Genomic DNA, 19,708 nt, shown 5'->3' with positions numbered 1-19,708 from the left:
ACTATTCTAAAACAGATTTTTTTTTTTTTTTTTTTTTTTTTTTTTAAGTTATGGAATAATTCTACTGCACAAAATAAATCTTTCATAAAAAAAAATTGGTTTGTGAACAAGGCAGAAATAAGACAGTTAGCAGCCCGCTCAGTTCTAGAAGTGAATCTGGCCCATTTATTTGAAGAAAGGTCACTTCAGCGTAAGAAAGATTATCAACTGATAGGAACTCTGAGCAAAGATGTAAGGTCCTTTTAAACAGCCTGTAACTCACAACAGGCAGTTTGTGACACAAACGCTGAAAAGGGGAAACAAATGCATAAATGCTGTGATTTATGTTGCTGGAATAAAGGTTTGACAGACAAAGCTTACACAAGGACAAAAGATACTGGGCCCAGTTCACAAAGCTAACTCAATAAAGCACTGTGAAACAGGGTTAATTATGTTACATGTTTCAAGCACAAGACTATATTTGTGGAAATATGCATATTATGTTTTTCATATAATATAGAACTGAAAGAATTCTACAGTGCTATACATATTTCAGGTATGCTTCCTATACTAGCAGAATGTGTACACATTATACAGTGGTGGATACACAAATCTAAACATACAGTTGACTGTCTTGTTGACAAAACCTTTGTGTAAATGCCTTTATGCAATCCGTGCCACTGCCTACCTTTCCCCTTTTCCTAAGAATATCGTGGTTCTCTACTGAATCCACGTTTAAGTCTTCCCTAAAAAAACAACAAAAAACCAAGATAAAATACATTCAGTAGTGCTAGGTTGTAAAGCACCACCTTGTGGACAGACTAAGGAAAATGGTGCAGTCTTTTGAATTGGCCCTGATGGTAATCCATCACTTTTTGTTGCCATGTGTTTTGTTATAAGAGGTAGTGAAAAACACGGTACACAAAACAATCTTTTGTTACAAAGAAGATTTTAACTACATACGTGTAGCATCTATCAAATAAATTTTTGTATTTGTTTTTTAATATTTTGTCATATATTGTAATAACATTACTTTGATTCCAAAGGTCTCTAACTGACAATTATTATAATACAGTCATATTACATGTGAAAACATCAAACAATTGAAAAACTAATATTTTGGATTAAAGCATATATCTATATATATTATATATATATATATATAGATATATATATATATATTATATATATATATATATATAGTATATAATGTTTTTTTTCAGCATCATTACATTATCAAAGGCCATAAGGTTATCAAAATAATAATTAACCACTGATACTTCTAAAACTGATAAAACATGCTAATCGCACATCTACAGGACACACATTAGTTAGCTTTAGGGCTGTTGAAACAGTTGCTGGATTCTATTTTGTTGTGATGTCATTTCATTCTCTTGTTCCTCAAAGATTCCAAATATTACATCATAAGGTTAATGATGTGTGTAATGGGAAAACAGACCTCAGTGAGCACCAATTCAGAAAAACAGTCCTGCAAGATAACTGGGAATATAATTTTGTTTGCATAACAAGGAATCTCTTATCATTAGATGAGTGTGACCGAGAGAAAAATCCCTTAAATCTGTAAACATAGCATTAGAATATTAATATAGTTTATATCAACTTATTTAATACAGTAATATACATTACAGTATATAATTATATTACAGTGCATAATTATATTGTAGTATAAGAAGCAGAAGAAAACACTGATAATGGATAAAGTTCTAAATGTATGTATGTATGTATGTATGTATGTATGTATGCCGTAAATCTAAATTGCAGAACTCAATAAGAAAAAAGATATTTCTAAATATGCATGACTTCCGATAGATGGCGCTGTAAACTTTCAAACGTGTTAGGAGGTTTGCAGCGCGTCTGTGTGGAAGGAATCAAGCAGGTTTACCGGTATAAGAAGCACCATGGCGGACAAAGCTCAGCTGCAAGAGTCGATCAAAGCGCAAGGCGAAGTTGTCAGGAAACTTAAAGAAGCAAAAGCTAGCAAGGACCAGGTCAGTACCAGCAAAATAATAATAAAAAAAATATTTTAATCAGGGACACTAGGCATGGAACATAGAGGCAAAAACAGAGCTGCATGTTGGTTGCTGTCGAGTTATTGTCAGCTTTATAATGAAGCCCCTGACTGGCGAAACGTGCGGCTCAAATTTTAAGTTACAATAAACAACCAAATATTTATTTACAAAAGGCAATATTAAAACATATATATATATATATATATATATATATATATATATATATATATATATATATATATTATATATATACATAATATATATATATATAAAGTTCAGGGCACAATCATTGAGACCATGGGCACAAGAGATTGGAGTAACTCGTATAATTTCAATTTCGTTTCTGCACGCCCAGCTGATGCAATTCTGATGCAAGATAATCATCGTAAATTGCATTATATATTTCTGAATAAAAGTTACTCAAAAAAAAAAAAAAAAAATCCGCAAGTATATGTGTTTTATATAAGCAGTCGTTAGCCCAATGTCTGTTAAAATATGCCTTCTGGTTTATTGACTAGACTTATTCATTCAGCTCTTCTGTAGCTCCCTCCTTGTCCCCTAAATTCGTTTGACCTGTCACTTTCACTTTCATTTATGCTGCTGTATTTGCGTGTTTGTAGTAGAATAAAATGCATCAAATTGTATAGTATATAACACGATTGTTGCATAGTTTAACCAGTTCATATTATATTACATGTATGTTAGTCGTTTATTTTTAAAGGATAAATATGGCATTGAATGCATCGTCACACTGTGCAGTTACAGATGTGCTAAAGCTTTACTAATATTTCCCTAGTAACATCTTCGGATGACCATATGGCTCCAGGTATATACACATACACACAAACACACACACACACACACACACACACACACACACACACATTATAGTTATATATATATATATATATATATATAATATATATATATATATATATATGTATAATATAATAATTAATATCTTGGTATGTGTAGCCTTCCATATCTGAATCTCCAGTTCTGTACTGGTGAACCAGAAGACATATATATGGTCACCCTACCCTTATTGTTTGCTTTCCCATTTAACTTGATATAAAACATACAATTAATGTCTCCCTTCTACAGTATGTTGTTAATTGAAACCTGTGTTCTCACTCAAGTTAGTTGATTTTGATTATTGCTCCCCTCCATGTTCTGCCTCCATGCTGATTCTGCGGCCTCTGCACTAGTGCTAACGTTGCTGACCAGTGTTTTCCTGTCTTCCTGCACGGTTCATCCTGCCATCTGGTGTGACCAACAACCTTCTCCACCTTCAACCTTGGGGCGCAATCCGCTGGGACACCATCATCTACCTTGTGGATATCAACTCAATAACTTTTTATGATTTGAAACTTGCCTTGCTGAATTGCGTCATTTTGACACTAAACTGCTACCTTTGCTGACAACATGAACACAATTGGGCTGGTTTCTGGGAAACTGTGGACTGGTTTTCTCGGCCCTCGGATTGGACTCTGTAACAATGCTCTGTGGGCTGTGTCCTGTTACACAAACACACAGGTATATACAAATCCTTACATGAGAGGGACCAGGTTTTAGTATTATTTCTATTGCTTTTTCAGTATGTTTGGACTATTTAAAAATACACCCTTTTTATTATATCCATATGCTACATTCAAAATGCAATTAAATATTGGTACTAGTATACCTGGAAATATTACCTTTGTTAATAGGCCACGTTCTCAATGTCTGGCAAATACTGGCAAGCTGAAGACTTTGTTGGTTGCACACATTTTAGGAACCCATCACCACAAACATCTTGGGCATGCCATTAGTCTTTAATTGATGATTTGTAAGTGTCACAAACATACCATTGTATTGAGTAGCCCAGAGGCTGATTTTAGTCTGTCTTTTAAATGGGGGATATGACTATAAACCAGGGCTTCTCAAACTCGGTCCTGGGGACCCCTGTGGCTGCTGGTTTTCATTCTAACTGAGCTCTCAGTTACTTCACTAAACCCTTAATTGAACTGACCATTTGCTTAGTTAGACCTTTTTACTTGTTTCCAGCTCTTAAACAGTTGCAGTTCAAGTTACTTATCAAATGTTATAGCTAACTTGAAATATGCAAACTGTTCAAGAGCTGAAAACAAGTAAAAAGGTCTAATTAAGCAAATTATTAGTTTAAGGGTATAGTTAAGTAATTGAGAGCTCAGTTGGAACGAAAACCAGCAGCAAAGTCTGGTTTTTAAGCATCTGACTAAGAGCCCGGTCTGTTTGTGTTTGTGCTTCAGATTGTAGCGGAAGTGGCAAAGCTGTTGGAACTGAAAGCTCAGCTGGGAACCGATGATGGCAAACAAACGTTCGTCCTCAAGACCCCAAAGGTACTGCCCTCCTAACACGCTATAAAGTCCCTTTATACTGGAAGTGATACTGTTGCTGTTTTCATCACAATTATTATTTGTGTTACAGGGAACCAGGGACTATAACCCAAAGCAAATGGCCATCCGAGAAAGCGTGTTTAACACCATCATCAGCTGCTTCAAACGCCATGGTGCTGAGACCATTGACACCCCTGTGTTTGAGTTAAAGGTAAAGCTTATGTCAGCTAGACCAGGGATCACAGCCTGTGGTCTGTGAGTAAAGTAACCTAAAGCTAGAATTAATTACCCAATGCAAGCTGAAGTACTAGTTCAATTGGATCTTAAAATACATATGTTTTTGATGTTATGCAGGGCACTGCCAAGGTGAAACTGCCATAGCATGCAAGCCGAGAGCTTTCTTTCAATGTAGTATTGTATCAGACTTTATAAAGAAAAGGCTGCTAACATGTAATTCTTTCAAAACTGCTCATAGAAAATGAAATGCATGACAGTTATACCCCTGTTAATGCAGTATTGTTTGTTATAAAGATGTTAACGCAGTATTGTTTGTGTTATACCAATGTTAATGCAATATTGTCTGTTTGATTTTACTAGGAAACCCTAACAGGAAAATATGGTGAAGACTCCAAACTGATTTATGATCTGAAGGACCAGGGAGGAGAGCTGCTGTCTTTGCGCTATGATTTAACCGTATCCTTTTAATAAGCAGGATTCAGAGAGTTCATATTCACTGTATAGGGTCAACTCATGGATAAGTGCACAACTGTTCTTCTAAGGTGAGTTTTTTTTAACTAAGATCTGTATTTATTTATTCATTCTTTAACCAGGAAAAAAATCCATTGAGAGCAAGGCCTCTTTTACAAGAGTGTCCTGGCAAGATGACCAGAAACAGACAGCAGTAATTTCACATCCCTAAAAAGTAACATCACTCTAAAAGGCAATCACATCATACATTCTTCAGTCTGGGATCAGAAACATTTACACTGATAATTCTATAATGACTATATACTATACAAAAAATATATATTTAGATCAAATAAGTCTTCTCCCAGTTATATTAAAATAAAAACATACGATAATTTAAACTAACATTCACATGCACACACTGTTACTATGATGGCCACCTCGACTGTATAACAAAGAGAAAGAAAAATAAGGGTACAGTGAGAAATGGCAGATGAAAAGACATAGCAGACCTATACAAGCAAATTAAGAATTATAAACATTTAAAATACACAACTAACGAACTAATAAAATAACACAACACATACCAACACAGAAACACTGCAGAACAGCCCATGTCCTTTCCCGATTGCTGCACACGCTGCCACTCACACCGGCAGGGAAGATGAGTCCGTAGCAATCCTGAATTGTAGGCAGTAGACAAAAGTCTGTGTGGAAAAAACAAAAGGTTATGTCATTTTATAGAAAGAAACCAACTCATTTGAATGTGTATTTTGGCAAATGCTTTTCCAGGTATTGGATGTTGAGTAATTCCGAACTGGCATGTTTCAGACTGTCAGAGAGGAAGTAAAAGAAGTATACAAGTATACTGTAGGGAAGCAGTCTTTAGTTGGGTAAAGTGAAGTTGTGTATTATAATGAAGTGGTTTCATGACCTTCACAGTAGGTCATTCTTGCCCAGCTGAAGCCCCTTGTCACCCTTAACCCATTCCTGCCAGGTTCCATTTGCCCGATACCTAGCTATGAATAAAATCAGCAACATTAAGAGATACCACATTGCGAAGGTGTACAGAAGGGACAACCCAGCCATGACAAAAGGGCGTTACAGGGAGTTCTATCAGTGTGTAAGTATAAGTCTTCCCATCTGTTAATGAGCTAGGTAGAACAATGCCTCTACAGAGATATTGTGGAGGCGTCCGTACATACATCTGAGAGATTCACATCAACCTGTTGTATGTCAAATATTCAATTTTTACATGTAGGTGGACCTACAGTAGCAGATCCTTTTTTTTTTTTTTAAATCTGAATCATTTTAAAAGTTGCCAGGTATGGATCCTTATAAATTTTGAAGCTCTGGTAAAAAATGTCTGCCCCTGTATTAAAGATTTTTATGTGCAGCGTGATTGCTGATTTCCCCTGTGTTCCAGGATTTCGATATTGCTGGCCAGTATGATCCCATGATTCCTGATGCAGAGTGCATAAAAGTTGTCCATGAAATACTGACTCAGCTGCAGCTTGGAGATTTCCGCATTAAGGTAAAACTACAGAAGATCAGTACAAAGCCTAGTTGGCATGTGGATAAGGATTAAGCTAGTGTAAGGAAGCCGGGGCATAGTGTAAGGTTTTCATATGTTAAAAATATAACTAGGTTTGTATTTTTCTTTATTTATAAATGAAAATAAATCCCATACTATGTAACAAGAAATAGTACAAGTGTTTTTTTTTTGTTTTTTTTTCCCCCCAAAGGTTAATGACCGGCGGATTTTGGATGGCATGTTTGCAGTGTGTGGTGTCCCAGATGACAAGTTCCGGGCCATTTGCTCAACAGTAGACAAACTAGATAAGGTAATTGTTTAAAATGGTTTGCCAGTAAAGTTTGTTGCGTGAGATGCACTAACATGCTCCTGCAGTCCCAGTGCGGTTAATCGAGTGACGCGCTCATGCATTTCTCTCTGGTTGCAGGCCTCTTGGGAGGAGGTGAAGAATGAGATGGTTGGAGAGAAGGGCTTGGCTCCTGAGGCTGCAGACAGGATCGGGGAATACGTCAGAATGCACGGTATGGCAGCACTAAACCCTTCTGCTGTAGAGATTCTGAACCATTGGAGGGCAACACTTGACATGACGTTAACATTTATATGCAGGTGGTTTTGATCTGGCAGAAACGCTCCTTCAAGACCCACAGCTGTCCCAAAACAAACACGCACTTGATGGGCTCACTGACATGAAGCATCTCTTCAAATACCTGGAGCTCTTCAAAGTCACTGATAAGGTAAGGTTGTTCACTATTAACCCTTTGCGGTCCTATGTCGGACCAGGTCTGGCCTGTCTGAAGTGGTCAAGTCTTTTTAATCTTCCTGTATTGCTGTTTTCATACACTTCTCAACTAGCCCTGAACTAAAATCCAGTAAAACAAATTTGGTTACATGCTGACTACTTTGTTAGAAAACCCATTATATTCCATCTGATCTGCACATGAGTCCAAATAACAAAGCGTGTGCGATCTTTGCTGTGCTGTACTTGCTTTTGCACACACACAATCAAAATAATATTACTAACAAACACAATTGATTCATTATTGAAACTAACCAGGGTAGGATTATTTAATTTGTCATGTGACCTTACTCCCCGATTTCCCCTAGCGAGTCTAGCCCGAGTGTGTCTGTATTGTAATAAAACGTTCTTGGTGACGGATGTCTTCGTACATTATGAATCTCAAGATGTATTCAACAGTTTTGTGTTTCTTCATTTGTTTGTTTTAGGTGATCTTCGACCTGAGCCTGGCCCGTGGCCTTGATTACTACACTGGGGTGATCTACGAGGCGGTCCTGACTCAGCCACAGAATGACCACCCCTCGGAGGAGCTGGTCAGTGTGGGCAGTGTGGCCGGAGGAGGCCGCTATGACGGGCTGGTCGGAATGTTTGACCCCAAAGGCAGGAAGGTGCCCTGTGTGGGAGTCAGCGTTGGGATCGAGAGGGTCTTCTCAATCCTGGAACAGAAGGCAGAGGTAACGCTGTCTTTGTCTGCATGCTGTCTGTATTCAATGTCCCACTATCGTATTCTAATGCCCAGTTTCTGCAAGCTGGTGCTACTAATGTATGTGTCTGTTGGGATTTAATGTGCTCTTTGAAGTCTGTTGGGATTTAAAGTGCTCTCTGAAGTCTGTTTTATTCTTGGGGTTTTTAATGTCAGGCCTCTGAAGAGAAGGTCCGAACCACAGAAACTCAGGTCCTGGTGGCCTCTGCACAGAAGAACCTGCTGGAAGAGCGGTTAAAACTCACATCTGAGCTGTGGGATGCTGGGATAAAAGTGAGTAAAAACACTGACCGTGAGCAATGATTTAGGTGGCTTGCTTGGTTCCAGAAGTCTCTGGAAGATCAACTTTAACTGTTGATCTGTACCTTTTTATAGCACTTCTTTTTTTTTTTTCTGTAAAAGTTCCTGCCATTTCACTGTTGATGCAATGTAATGCTAATGTTCGAACAGTATTCTTGTGTCTCTGCTGTAATTTCACATTATTCACATTAACTGTGCTCTTTTTGTGCCCAAGCTCTGGGCTGCATCCATCAAGCCCAACCTACAGCTTAGTAATACTCCTAGGCACGGCCCCCTGTGCACTCCTTCACTGATGGTAGGCATAGATATGAGGATCACTGGCAGTGCTGCAGAACAGTCCAAAGATTATTGACAGTACCCACAAATGATCATTCTAAATGCAAAAGGACTACTACTAACAGGGTATTTAATAACAGCTGTGATTACTTCTGCTGAACATCAAGCAATTGACAAGTGAACTGGTATGAAGTCTTACCTGGATTATTAATTTTGCTTCTATATACTTTATCCTGGATTTTAACTTTAGGCAGAGGTCCTGTATAAGAAGAACCCAAAGCTTCTGAGCCAGTTGCAACACTGTGAAGAGACAGGAATCCCACTTGTCGCTATTATTGGAGAGCAGGAACTGAAGGAGGGGGTTGTCAAGCTCAGAAACGTAGCCACCAGAGAAGAGGTGTGTGCGCGCTTTGTGTAGTACCTAATAGGTGGTTTACACCTGTAAGCTCATAATGTAATAGGCTGTATAACTTTTTGAAAATCGAGTTTAAGTCATTTGTCATTTTTCCCAGTTTTCTTTAAAGTAACATATCTGCAGGTTCCCTTTTCTACCTGAGTACTTACTGATGTGCATGGATGCATTTACGACTCCCCCTTTTTTACATTGACAGGTTGATGTGTCTCGAGTTACTCTGGTGGAAGAAGTCAAGAAGAGAACCATCCAGTCATAGACCATGTGATCTTCCCCTCCTCTATCTGCCGTGTCCAACTGCTTTTACCTTCAGCAATGTCGCAGAACTTATTTAAAAATACGATCACTGCGCTTGCAATATTTAAGTTGTGTCAAACAAGGTTTTGCTCTTCCCTGACTTGAAACAAATGTCAAAGGCCCAATTCCTGCATTCCATCCTTTCACTTGCCATTGTAAATGCTTGTGAGTTGTTGTGCTTGTTGTGTTACACATAAGACATGTTCAGCACATATCATTTCTATACAATTAGCAGTCTCCAGAAAATGATGCTTAATTGCATAAGGGGTAGAAAGGCAACTTTTTAATAATTTAGGACATGGTTGGAACAAAAACCTGGACTAGAAGTATTGAGTTTTTCAAATACAGTACTTTTATGATCCTCTGAAGCAGGGATCTCCAACCCTAATCCTGGAGAGCCGCAGGTCTTCTAGGTGTCTTTACATTATCAATGGCTAAAGATCTGGAACACCTGTTAGTCTTAACTAATTAAGCCATTAATTGGTGCAATTAACTAACAGAGCTTGGTTGAAATGAAAACCAGAAGAAGCAGTAGCTCTCCAGGACCAGGGTTGGAGACCCCTGTGCTAAAGAACAGTGTCAAACCGCTGATTTAATTCAGAACTACAGCAATTATAAATAAACTGGCTGCTTGGGGGCTTTTTAGGAGGAGGGTAATTAACTTTTTTCTTTCCTGAACGCATACAGCTGGGGTGGCCAAAGTTGGCCTTTCCAGACCTGGTCTTGTTCAACTCTGTTATAAATGTGTTTAATTGAACTCATTAAATTTCCAGTCAGACCCTGAAGTAGTTAATGATCTCTCATTATACCTGTTCATCCTGGAGTGGAATGGCCCTCCAGGACTGACTGGACACTCCTGGCATACAGGTATAACAGAACACTGTCTTTCAACTTGCAGACAGGGGAAGTCACACACAAAATAATTTGATGAGCTAAAAAAGAAATCTGAAAAACCAGCATATTGGCTGCCACAGAACCCTAAAAAAAAATTTCATTTTAAAATTGTACAAGAAGGCAGAACACAGAATAACTACAGTAAGTATTTTTTGTTTGCATTTGGGTTTTAAGAGACCTTATCCTTGGTTAATTCAAAAATAAAATAACAATTAGTGTCTTGTATAAGAAGTCCCCAGTATGGTATAGCGAAGGCCTGTTTATTCTGCACGGCCCACCGCATGCTGAAATACAAAGCAGCTCATTACATAACAGGTGTCCCTATTGAGTGGTTGTTAGAAGCAGATCCGACTGTATTGGGTATCCACATTATTACAAGGTGTGCCACTGTCAAGGTTTTAAATCCGGATTGGGTTAATGAAAGTCAAACAAATCATTTCAAAAAGGGTCCTTACAAATGTTAGCAATAATTTAAACTGCTACTGTCTTCCTATATAAGTGAAACAACATGAGCTGGCAATTCACACAGCTGTAGAAAGACATGATGATACAATGCAGCCGTGTTAAATATCTTGTTTTGTATTTGTATTGTCTGCACTTCCTGTCTCTTGCTGTATGCTTACTTTTAGCTGCATGTTTTTCATAAAACGTTTTCCTGATGCTACATGTCTAATCGGTTTGATATCTTGCAGTGTGTGTTCTGCATGATTCCATCTTCTGCAGAGTCTTCAAGGCTCCTGACATGAGGTGGAGAAGCATACACAATCAGTGAGCGCTGCTCTCCAAAGCGTGCAAGCCTCATTTCAGGGAAAAAAAAAAAAAAAAAAAAAAAAAAACAGCCTTTCAGAAGCAGTGTTCTAAAACACAAATACAATAAAATGATAACAGGTGAGCTATTAGTAGGAAATGCAGATTACGTAACGAGTCCTTTGAAGATGTTTGTGAAGGTTATTGGCAAGGTCAAGAACATTCCACACAAATGTAGATACTCTCTCACAAATAATGTCCAAACCAAATTTCATCATGGCTGGCATACCAACGCAAGAATGCCTTCACTATAACCCTGTGGATGTACATACCCAGTAGTGGATAGTAAGTCTGGCAAGCCTATACCTAAAAGGAAACTGCCTTGTAAAATGTTAAAACCTTAAATTCTGGTAGTCTGTAATTGTACACATGCAACAGACACACTGGTTTTTTATATATTTATTTTTTTTTTTTATTAAACTATGATAAATGTACTTAAACTGAACATGCAAAAGATAAAAAACATGAGTCAAGAACAAAGTGCAAACATTCATAATGCCTTATAATGTGATTATTGAAAGTGACAAAAAAACATCAATCTTAAAATAGTATGTGATCGTAAGTGCAAAAACTCTGAAATGAACAACCACATCAAATTGGGTACACACCTATGAACTAAAAATACAACACCAGCAGAGTAACAAAATATTAATTTAAAACATCAATTAAAACAAATGATATATTAAAAAAAAAAAAAAAAAAAACAGTGAGCCTCTGAATGAAATCTTGAACATAAAATGGTGGCCCAAGAAATGAGCCACCAGTTTGCGTTTAAGGATATACGGAACTACCCCATTGACAAGGCCTTGAGAATTTGGCTTGCCGCTGCCATCTTTACCTCTTCCTGAACTGTTGCTAAGCAACCCGCCAGGATTTTTACAATTCCTTCAAAGGGTAATGGTAAACCTGGAACGAAAACTTTGACACCAAAATACTGGTAGCCGTCTGGCCCAGTATGGAGTAACTGCATATCGTACCACGGACAGCCAAAGTGGCAGCTAATACACAGCCGATTGAAAGAGTTAACCGCATCCAATCTCGCCTCTTTGGAGGGTTGGTTTATATTGAAGGTGTATTGCTGGTCACCACCCTGGGAGCTTGGTTTCTGATAAACTGGGGAAGAAGAGGGCCCAGTCAGTACGGGTGAAACAAAACCTTGAGATAACAGGACTTCCAATTCCAGGGGCAGCAAGGGAAGGAAGGAACTTGTCTCTGGTTTCTTACCATTGTTTCTGGTGCCAGCTTCAGCATTTCTCTCCATAAAACCTGGATCGGTATCCACCGCCAGCTTTTTTTTGTTCTGGGTTTTTGGTTTGACCATCTGACTGAACCATTGAACTGTGACGGACATGCCATACTTCTTACATTCTAATGAAAGGGAAAAGAAACAAACATCAATATAATATTATGAGGATTCCTGATGATCAGGGGTAAATATTAAAAAAGGGCAAAGGATTTGGGGTACAGAGGTCCCCAATATTCAGTGAGATCCTCAAGTATTGACAGCCTCCACTAATTCCAATGTCGTTGCCCCCCCCCCCCATGTAATTATGTTTATTTTGATTAAATGCTGGAACTCTGCGTTGAAAACGTAACAGTTCCTGGTCTGTAGACATCTGGATTTAGTTTGAGAAGTCAAGAAATCTAGTTTTATTACATATTACTTACAAAAGGACTATTGGTGGTATTCCTCCACACTGCCCGATGACGCAGGCAATGAAGAGTGTTAATGCTCACTTAAATGTGCTACCTCAATATGATCAACCCATATCTTAGCATCCACCAGGTAACCAGGCTACAGGCATGACATTGCAGCACATGATTTAAGTATGATTTAAATTTAAAATAATTAAACTAGGGCCATGGATCTACTTGGTTATATTATGACAACAAAACATGAATACAAACACATAACTCATAAGAATGGTTACCTTCCACTATGTCTTTCTTTGCCATTGAAGCAGCGTGATGCGACACATACTGCACACAAGCGGAAGCTTTCTCACTCCCCTTGGGGCTGGGCTTTATTTTGAGGTCCTCCACTCCCTCTGTGAAGTTTCTGAGCAGCAGCAGGAGCATGTCTTTCTGCACAGTCCTGGGCAGCTCATCGAGGAGCAGCACCCGTTTCTCTGTACTCTTACGCACCGTGATGTAGCATCCGTTCTGCAGCTCGTAGCGGTTAAACATTCGAATGGCTGCTTCAGCGCTTTTGGGGTCAGCGTACTTGGCATAGGCAAAGCCGCGATTCTGCCCGCTGAAGTTCATCATGAGCCTGAACTCGTAGAGCATGCCCGCCCGCTGGAACAAAGGGATGAGCTTGTCTTCGTAGACATCCCGGGGGATCTGATTGATGAAAACCTCACAGCCATAGGAAGGGGGGAATCCAGTCCAACCTGCGGTGACAAAGCAAAGTAAAAACCTCTGTTTTCCCTGGACTCTCTATCCACTTTGGGATCCTTGGCATGTAGTAGTTGTTTTGCATATAGGCAAACAAGATGGTATACAACATGTTTATGCTGATGATGTTGATTGTGAAATGCCCAAAAAAGAAAACAACTATGCACCGACCACTTTTACTGTTTTCTCTAAATCCACACTGACGCAAGCAGATTCCCATTCACAAATAATTTTACAATACTTCAGTACAAAATAAGTACAAATATCTATATCAAGCATAACTGCATTAATAGCACCGTGTAACAATTTTTTTGTTCCTGGGTAGTAAGTGTTATTTCCTAATTGCTTATGCCTCAAAAGTATAGAAAATGGCTATTATTCTCCCCACAAACTTTGCTTTTGTGACCAGGACAGTGATATTTCAAAATATCACTATTTCCAATGGGAAAACTGGCAAATGTGTGTCTTTTCGTTCACATAAAGTCAGAAAAAAACAACAAATGAATCCAAATTAATATGTATTTATACTAAAAAGTAATACAAAAATGAGTACAAAAGATTTAGAAGTGAGTAGTTTTTCGAGATTTAATCGTAAATCTCGAAAAACTACTCGCTTCTAAATCTTTTGTAGTCTTTTGTAGTCAAATTGTGTTACATAGTGTAATTAATTACATATATTGAATTTGCTATCATGATTTTTTTAGTTGATATAGGTCTAATTTCTTATATTAAAACAGATGACAGTATTTAAAAAAAAATGTGTCAATGCAGGAATACAAAATAAAGCACCATTACCTGGTGGGGGGTCTCCATATTTTCTCTGCCCATTTATTTGAACAAGGGAGATCCCTGTTTTCTGTGTCCATTTTTCCAAGTTTGCCAAGCTCTCCTGGTTTAAAGCAAAGATGCGTTCCTGAAAAGACGTTTGTGAATTAGGAATGCAATGATTATGATTTTTCCAAACCCAAACCAACATTTTAATACTGGGCACTAAGCCTGTTCCATTTTCAGGAGGTCTTGCACTTTGCTGCATCTACAGTATTAATATTAACATCTCTTAATTTGTATATAGTAACATAAATCAAATGTTATGACAAGACTAACCTCTTGACTCTGACGGCCCTCAGTGTCAGTGGGGACAACCACACTTAATACTGTTTGTTGATTAAAGGTGCTGGTAGTACTAGGCATATGGAAACCAGGGTAAAGTTCGATATTCATTTAATATTGCAAACATATCACCTAGACTTTTCAAACATTAATGTTAAGCTGACCATTTGTGACTAGTTTCACCTTTGCTTTACCTATTAACCCTATAAATACATTGTGGATAAACCCAATAAAATACCTCCTATGCACATATCGTAAAAGGGGATGAATAAGCAAGCTTGCCACTGGCATCCATAGACCCCAGATTTATTTACCCTAAGTGACTATGTGTAGACGTAATTTAATTCAAGTTAATTAAATGATGCTAAACTGGCCGAGATCTCCAACCACTGTGATACAGTAAACTGGTCAAAATTCCAAAGCAAGTGAAGGGTTATTGCAAACATGACCCAGTTTGACAGAGGGCCAACTGCCCAATGCAAGAAAAAATAAGCAAAGTGGCACTGGATTTTATTTTTTGAGCTGCAGTTCTACTCTGACATGATTTGCCACTTACAGCCAACTTCTGCTAGGACTACCAGGAAAAATAACAAATAAAAAGCGTAGCTAATGTATTTTAATACTTTATTGTATTCATTAGTATGAGTGATGCTGTAACACCGTATTCAGCTTATTTGTCACAATTATAATAAAATTAACGACATGTTTGTAATGGTGTGTCCCGTTCCCTTGGCAACACAAATTCAGTCACAGTTTTTTTCGGGTTTTAAAGTTTAATTTCGGTCTTACCGGAAACCGAGTGTCCGCCAAAAACTGCTGAATGACTCACCCCATTCTCAAGCCTGCTTAATACTATAGGTACTAAGGTGAAATGTCCTTAATTCGTATGCAAGGTACTAAAATAGAGGCAATGATGTGTCATTGCCATGGTATTGATCGAACATGTGGTGTTATGCTATAAACATCAGTAGATGTCGCTGTTACTAACACTACTTAAAGATTTAATTATTAAGTGATATTGTTCATGCAGTATAATTTTTATGGTACTAATTACGCCTAACTCTAATCCTCTTAGCGTCTTAGTTGCTATGACCATTAACTATATAATGTGCACCAAATAACACTTTATATAAATGTCTCAAGTTACGCAGCATCATAATAGAATACATACTAAACAAGGCGATTTCACTTTAGTATTTATTGTACCAAATAAGTGGAGAGCGTGAAAGACTAGATAAAAAATAATAATAAAACCGAACCAATCAACCGACTTGCATCCCATTGTTAATGCTAGACCTACTGCTCCTGTGTGAAACAGAATTTCCTAGTGACCTGTATCACAAGTGTTTACTAAAATATATTTTAACAATGGGCTCTTACTTGGTGAGAGACTCAACCTATTAGGCCTCCGAAACACAAAACGACTAGCATGCCTGTCCTTGCATATCTGTTATCCTATTCTAGGATTTCTCGACCTACAATCATCCGTTTTGTTTGTATATGTCTAGTTAACACATATTAGAGGTGCAGCTAAAACTGAGCTTAACAGTAAAATCTTGATTATCCAAACAGCCCCTTGTTATCCTGCCTTGTCTGTGCTGTGCACGTCTGCCCTGTTTTCAGAAAATATTTTATTCAGCCCTCAAGTCTCTGGCATATTACAGTTCAGCAATGCGTTATGCATTTAAAATGTACAGGAGTTGTATACCTTTTTAACGAGGTTTCTTGATTAGCCGACATTTGTTTTTAAGTAAAATAATGTCGGCTGCTTACTTTTAATATTATCTGTTCTGCACCCATATTATCATTCCCCTTTTAACAAGAGATGTATCTCAAGGCTGTTTTATCCTGGTTAAATAAATTCTTGTTATTGAGTAGCACGTGCTCGCCCAGGGGTCTCACTTTGGAACTTGTTGTATTAAATTAATTTACAACAAATGTAATATTATATTATTATTATTATTATTATTATTATTACTACTACTATTACTGTTATTATTATTGCACTAAGGACCTGTTCACTCTGCCAACAAGGAAGGTCATTTACACCTGCACATACTTAAATAAAAATAAATAACGATACAAATAAATAACACATCTGGAATCGTATGCATCTACTTACGACTGCTACACCACACAACTGAGCAATAAACAATAACCTATTTCTTTGTTTGCCGTAAATATTTTATTTAATTTAGATTTGAATGTATTGAATTAATCACCAGGTACGTGTAGGTTGTCTATCAGAATTAAGTTTTCATGGTTTGGATAAGGTCATCTAATCTGTTGACGACAGCAGGCTTACATACGCACAACTCCATCGCGGTATCAAGCAAAACAAGCTTTTTTTTTTTGTTGTTGTTTCTTAAAAGTACAGTATATGTTAATGGCACACTGCACAGACGCGTGTATGAATTATACAACAAACCCTTTCTACCGTGCTCAAATAATTACGACCAACTCGCATAAACGTTGTTTTCAGCTTTAATTAACATGTACAAGCACAAATATTAATTTATCTTAATATAATTTTTCAGAATTCACATTTTTGTTCAAAATAATACATGTTAATGTTTACCTTCAAAGATTTTAAACAAAACTCATTTAACTTTTAACATTTAACTTTTTTTTTCTCGAAATTCTAAACATGACATCAACAAACGAAAGACGAACTTTGTCTTTGCATACCTCTGTTTGCTCTCCTTCAATCATTTTCTTTCATAACATGTTTTCACCAGACAACTTGCCTTCTCTCTCGTCCTGTTTTGTAAAGTTCCAGTGAATACCCCTGCCTCACGTTTAAAGAATTCACTGCCCTTGAGAGCGCCGCGACAACCTGATCTTATTGGTTAATAAACCAGTCACCGGGGCCCGGGGTGCCCCACCGGGGGCCCCCAACAGTTGTCCTTGAGGTTTTTAAAAACAGTTGTCATATTAAGCATTCATATATATATATATATATATATATATATATATATATATATATATATATATATATATATATATATATATAGATATATAGATATATATATTAATAAGTTGTGATTCCCTAGTGCTTTAAAATGCTCTAAAAAGACAAAAAGAAAAACAAACAAACAAAAAAAAACGCTGTGTCCAGCGGGCAATAGGTGTATCAAATGAAGGGAGAGGCACAACCGTTTTGGCACAAATGAAGGCAGCAGCAGAAAACGATCATCTTTCTTATGCGCTTGACTTATATTCTTATGTTTTACAAATACATACATTTACAGTTGTTTCATTGTTTAAAATATGTAAATATATGGATTACTCTGTCTTGTTCATTAATACACGTGCTTGGACACCTGCAGTACGGTCGAGGTTATTAAGGTCTGTGATGGTATTGAGAGACAGCGTGTTTGGGGCACCAAAAAGGCAAGCTGTCTCATTCTGCAAGATAAACAACTAAAATGCAAACGAAAGAGTGACAATTCGTGCATCGCATCTGTTATGGAGAACGATTGCTATAAACATATAAAAATCGTAGTTACCAGAAAATGTAAAAGAAAACAAGCAAAAAAACTCACTGTCATTCCATCATATACTTGAGCTGAATTCCTCCTGCCGAATACCGTAATTAATAAATGATATAATTGCAATGGCCTACGTAAATAAGTCAACCAAACGGTATATTATGCCATATTTACTAAAGTTGTGTGTTTTTGTAAAGTAAAAATTAAACTAATTTTTTTGTAACTCATAAAACATCCAGGCCTTAAATTACCGTTACCAATGGTTTTTGTTTGTTTGTTTTGTTTTGATTTGTTTGTTTGTTTGGAGAATTCTGGTGTGCAAATCCGGCACATGTACGGTACCTTCCTTGGGATTATATTAGCAGCAGATCTACCACGCCTGATACTTACAGTAATGGTTCACAGGAGAGAATTGATAACGATTTAATGAAATTGACTGCTTTGAACTGCATTGCATTGAAAAGTACTACTGGCCGATTTGCACTGATGTAGTGGAAAATACGGTTATAACCAAATTGAGGATGCTATCCACCAGAGGACATGTTTTCAAAGTATTTATTTTAAGCCAAATTTGGCTTGTTTTGAAAGCATCTAGCGGGTCTTTAGCAGTCTTTATGTTTTTTTGCTATTTGCGGTATGTCACGCCCTCCTCCTCGCGCATCTCTTTGTTCCGCAGCACTACATCCAATAAAACGACAAACCATGCAAATACTCACACTTGCATTGAGCAAATCCAGATCAAGAAAATGGTGAACCCGCTTACTTCTTTCCTCAGGACTGGTTAATATATAGGGATTTTTTTACACATGATTGGCACGGGATTGTTGTTTAATTGTGTGTGTGTGTATATATATAATATATATATATATATATATATATATATATATCAATAGATATATATATATATATATATATATCACCAATTAAGACGAATATTTACAAAAATTTGTTTTAAAAATTGTTTTTTAGAGACTATAAAAGACTTTAAATTTTTACTTTCTGAAAATGTATATAAGAGTTTTAATTATTGTTTTTTAGAGACTATAAGCCGACAGTTCAGAAAAACGAAAAAGTAAATTTTACACTACTTTCTGAATAAAAAATAAATAAAAATAAAAAATCGTGATATGCATTTTGATCTCATCAGATAAAAAACAGAGGTACCTGCACTGTAAATTCAGAGAAAAAACGGAGCAAAACCGTCATCTAAATAAATCAATCGTTTATACACAACACACCTGTTTGTTTGTTTGTTTGTTTTAATATGGAACACTTGTTTTTGTAATATACACACACACACACACACACACACACACACACACACGTACCACACATATATATATATATATATATTAATAAATATAATATAATATATATCTATATATATATATATAAGTAATACACATATAAGTTAAGTGAAACTTACTGTTATTTAAATTTATTTGTTTAATTATTTATTTATTTAAACCATTTTGCTGGTTTTAAAAAACTGATCAGGTTGTGAGCCACGTAAACACTCGGTTTTTTTCTCAAATAAGTAAAACTACAAAAAAATGGCACATTTGTAATGTAAACAGGAACAGAACCTTCAGGTGTAGAACAACTTGTTGACGCCGTCGGTTTAAAATTTTACAAAAG

General features: G+C 36.9%; 2 protein-coding genes across 3 annotated transcripts; one reads left to right on the top strand and one right to left on the bottom strand.

Moving 5' to 3' along the window:
- Nucleotides 1-1,848: 1,848 nt before the first annotated feature.
- LOC121297256 (histidine--tRNA ligase-like) lies at nucleotides 1,849-10,925 on the top strand. Of its 2 annotated transcripts, XM_041223444.1 has the most exons (14): nucleotides 1,900-1,988; nucleotides 3,218-3,545; nucleotides 4,280-4,369; nucleotides 4,458-4,577; nucleotides 4,964-5,059; nucleotides 6,051-6,176; nucleotides 6,480-6,587; nucleotides 6,799-6,897; nucleotides 7,015-7,108; nucleotides 7,194-7,321; nucleotides 7,812-8,057; nucleotides 8,243-8,359; nucleotides 8,913-9,059; nucleotides 9,274-10,925. In XM_041223444.1, the coding sequence occupies exons 2-14, from the start codon at nucleotides 3,435-3,437 to the stop codon at nucleotides 9,331-9,333; spliced, it is 1,542 nt and encodes a 513-aa protein (XP_041079378.1). In that variant the 5' UTR covers nucleotides 1,900-1,988; nucleotides 3,218-3,434; the 3' UTR covers nucleotides 9,334-10,925. The 2 variants fall into 2 exon arrangements, with proteins under 2 accessions (XP_041079379.1, XP_041079378.1); XM_041223445.1 differs by lacking the exon at nucleotides 3,218-3,545 and having other exon boundaries at nucleotides 1,849-1,988.
- An 863-nt stretch (nucleotides 10,926-11,788) lies between these two features.
- On the bottom strand, nucleotides 11,789-17,378 carry LOC121297601 (dead end protein 1-like). The gene is made up of 4 exons (XM_041224038.1): nucleotides 17,268-17,378; nucleotides 14,265-14,382; nucleotides 13,004-13,465; nucleotides 11,789-12,440 (listed from the first exon to the last, which is right to left on the bottom strand). The coding sequence occupies exons 1-4, from the start codon at nucleotides 17,289-17,291 to the stop codon at nucleotides 11,860-11,862; spliced, it is 1,185 nt and encodes a 394-aa protein (XP_041079972.1). The 5' UTR covers nucleotides 17,292-17,378; the 3' UTR covers nucleotides 11,789-11,859.
- Nucleotides 17,379-19,708: the final 2,330 nt, after the last annotated feature.

Source organism: Polyodon spathula, chromosome 22 (assembly GCF_017654505.1).
Source record: "Polyodon spathula isolate WHYD16114869_AA chromosome 22, ASM1765450v1, whole genome shotgun sequence".
In the NCBI taxonomy this organism is placed as follows: Eukaryota; Metazoa; Chordata; class Actinopteri; order Acipenseriformes; family Polyodontidae; genus Polyodon; species Polyodon spathula.
This window is presented reverse-complemented; position numbering and strand designations above follow the sequence as displayed.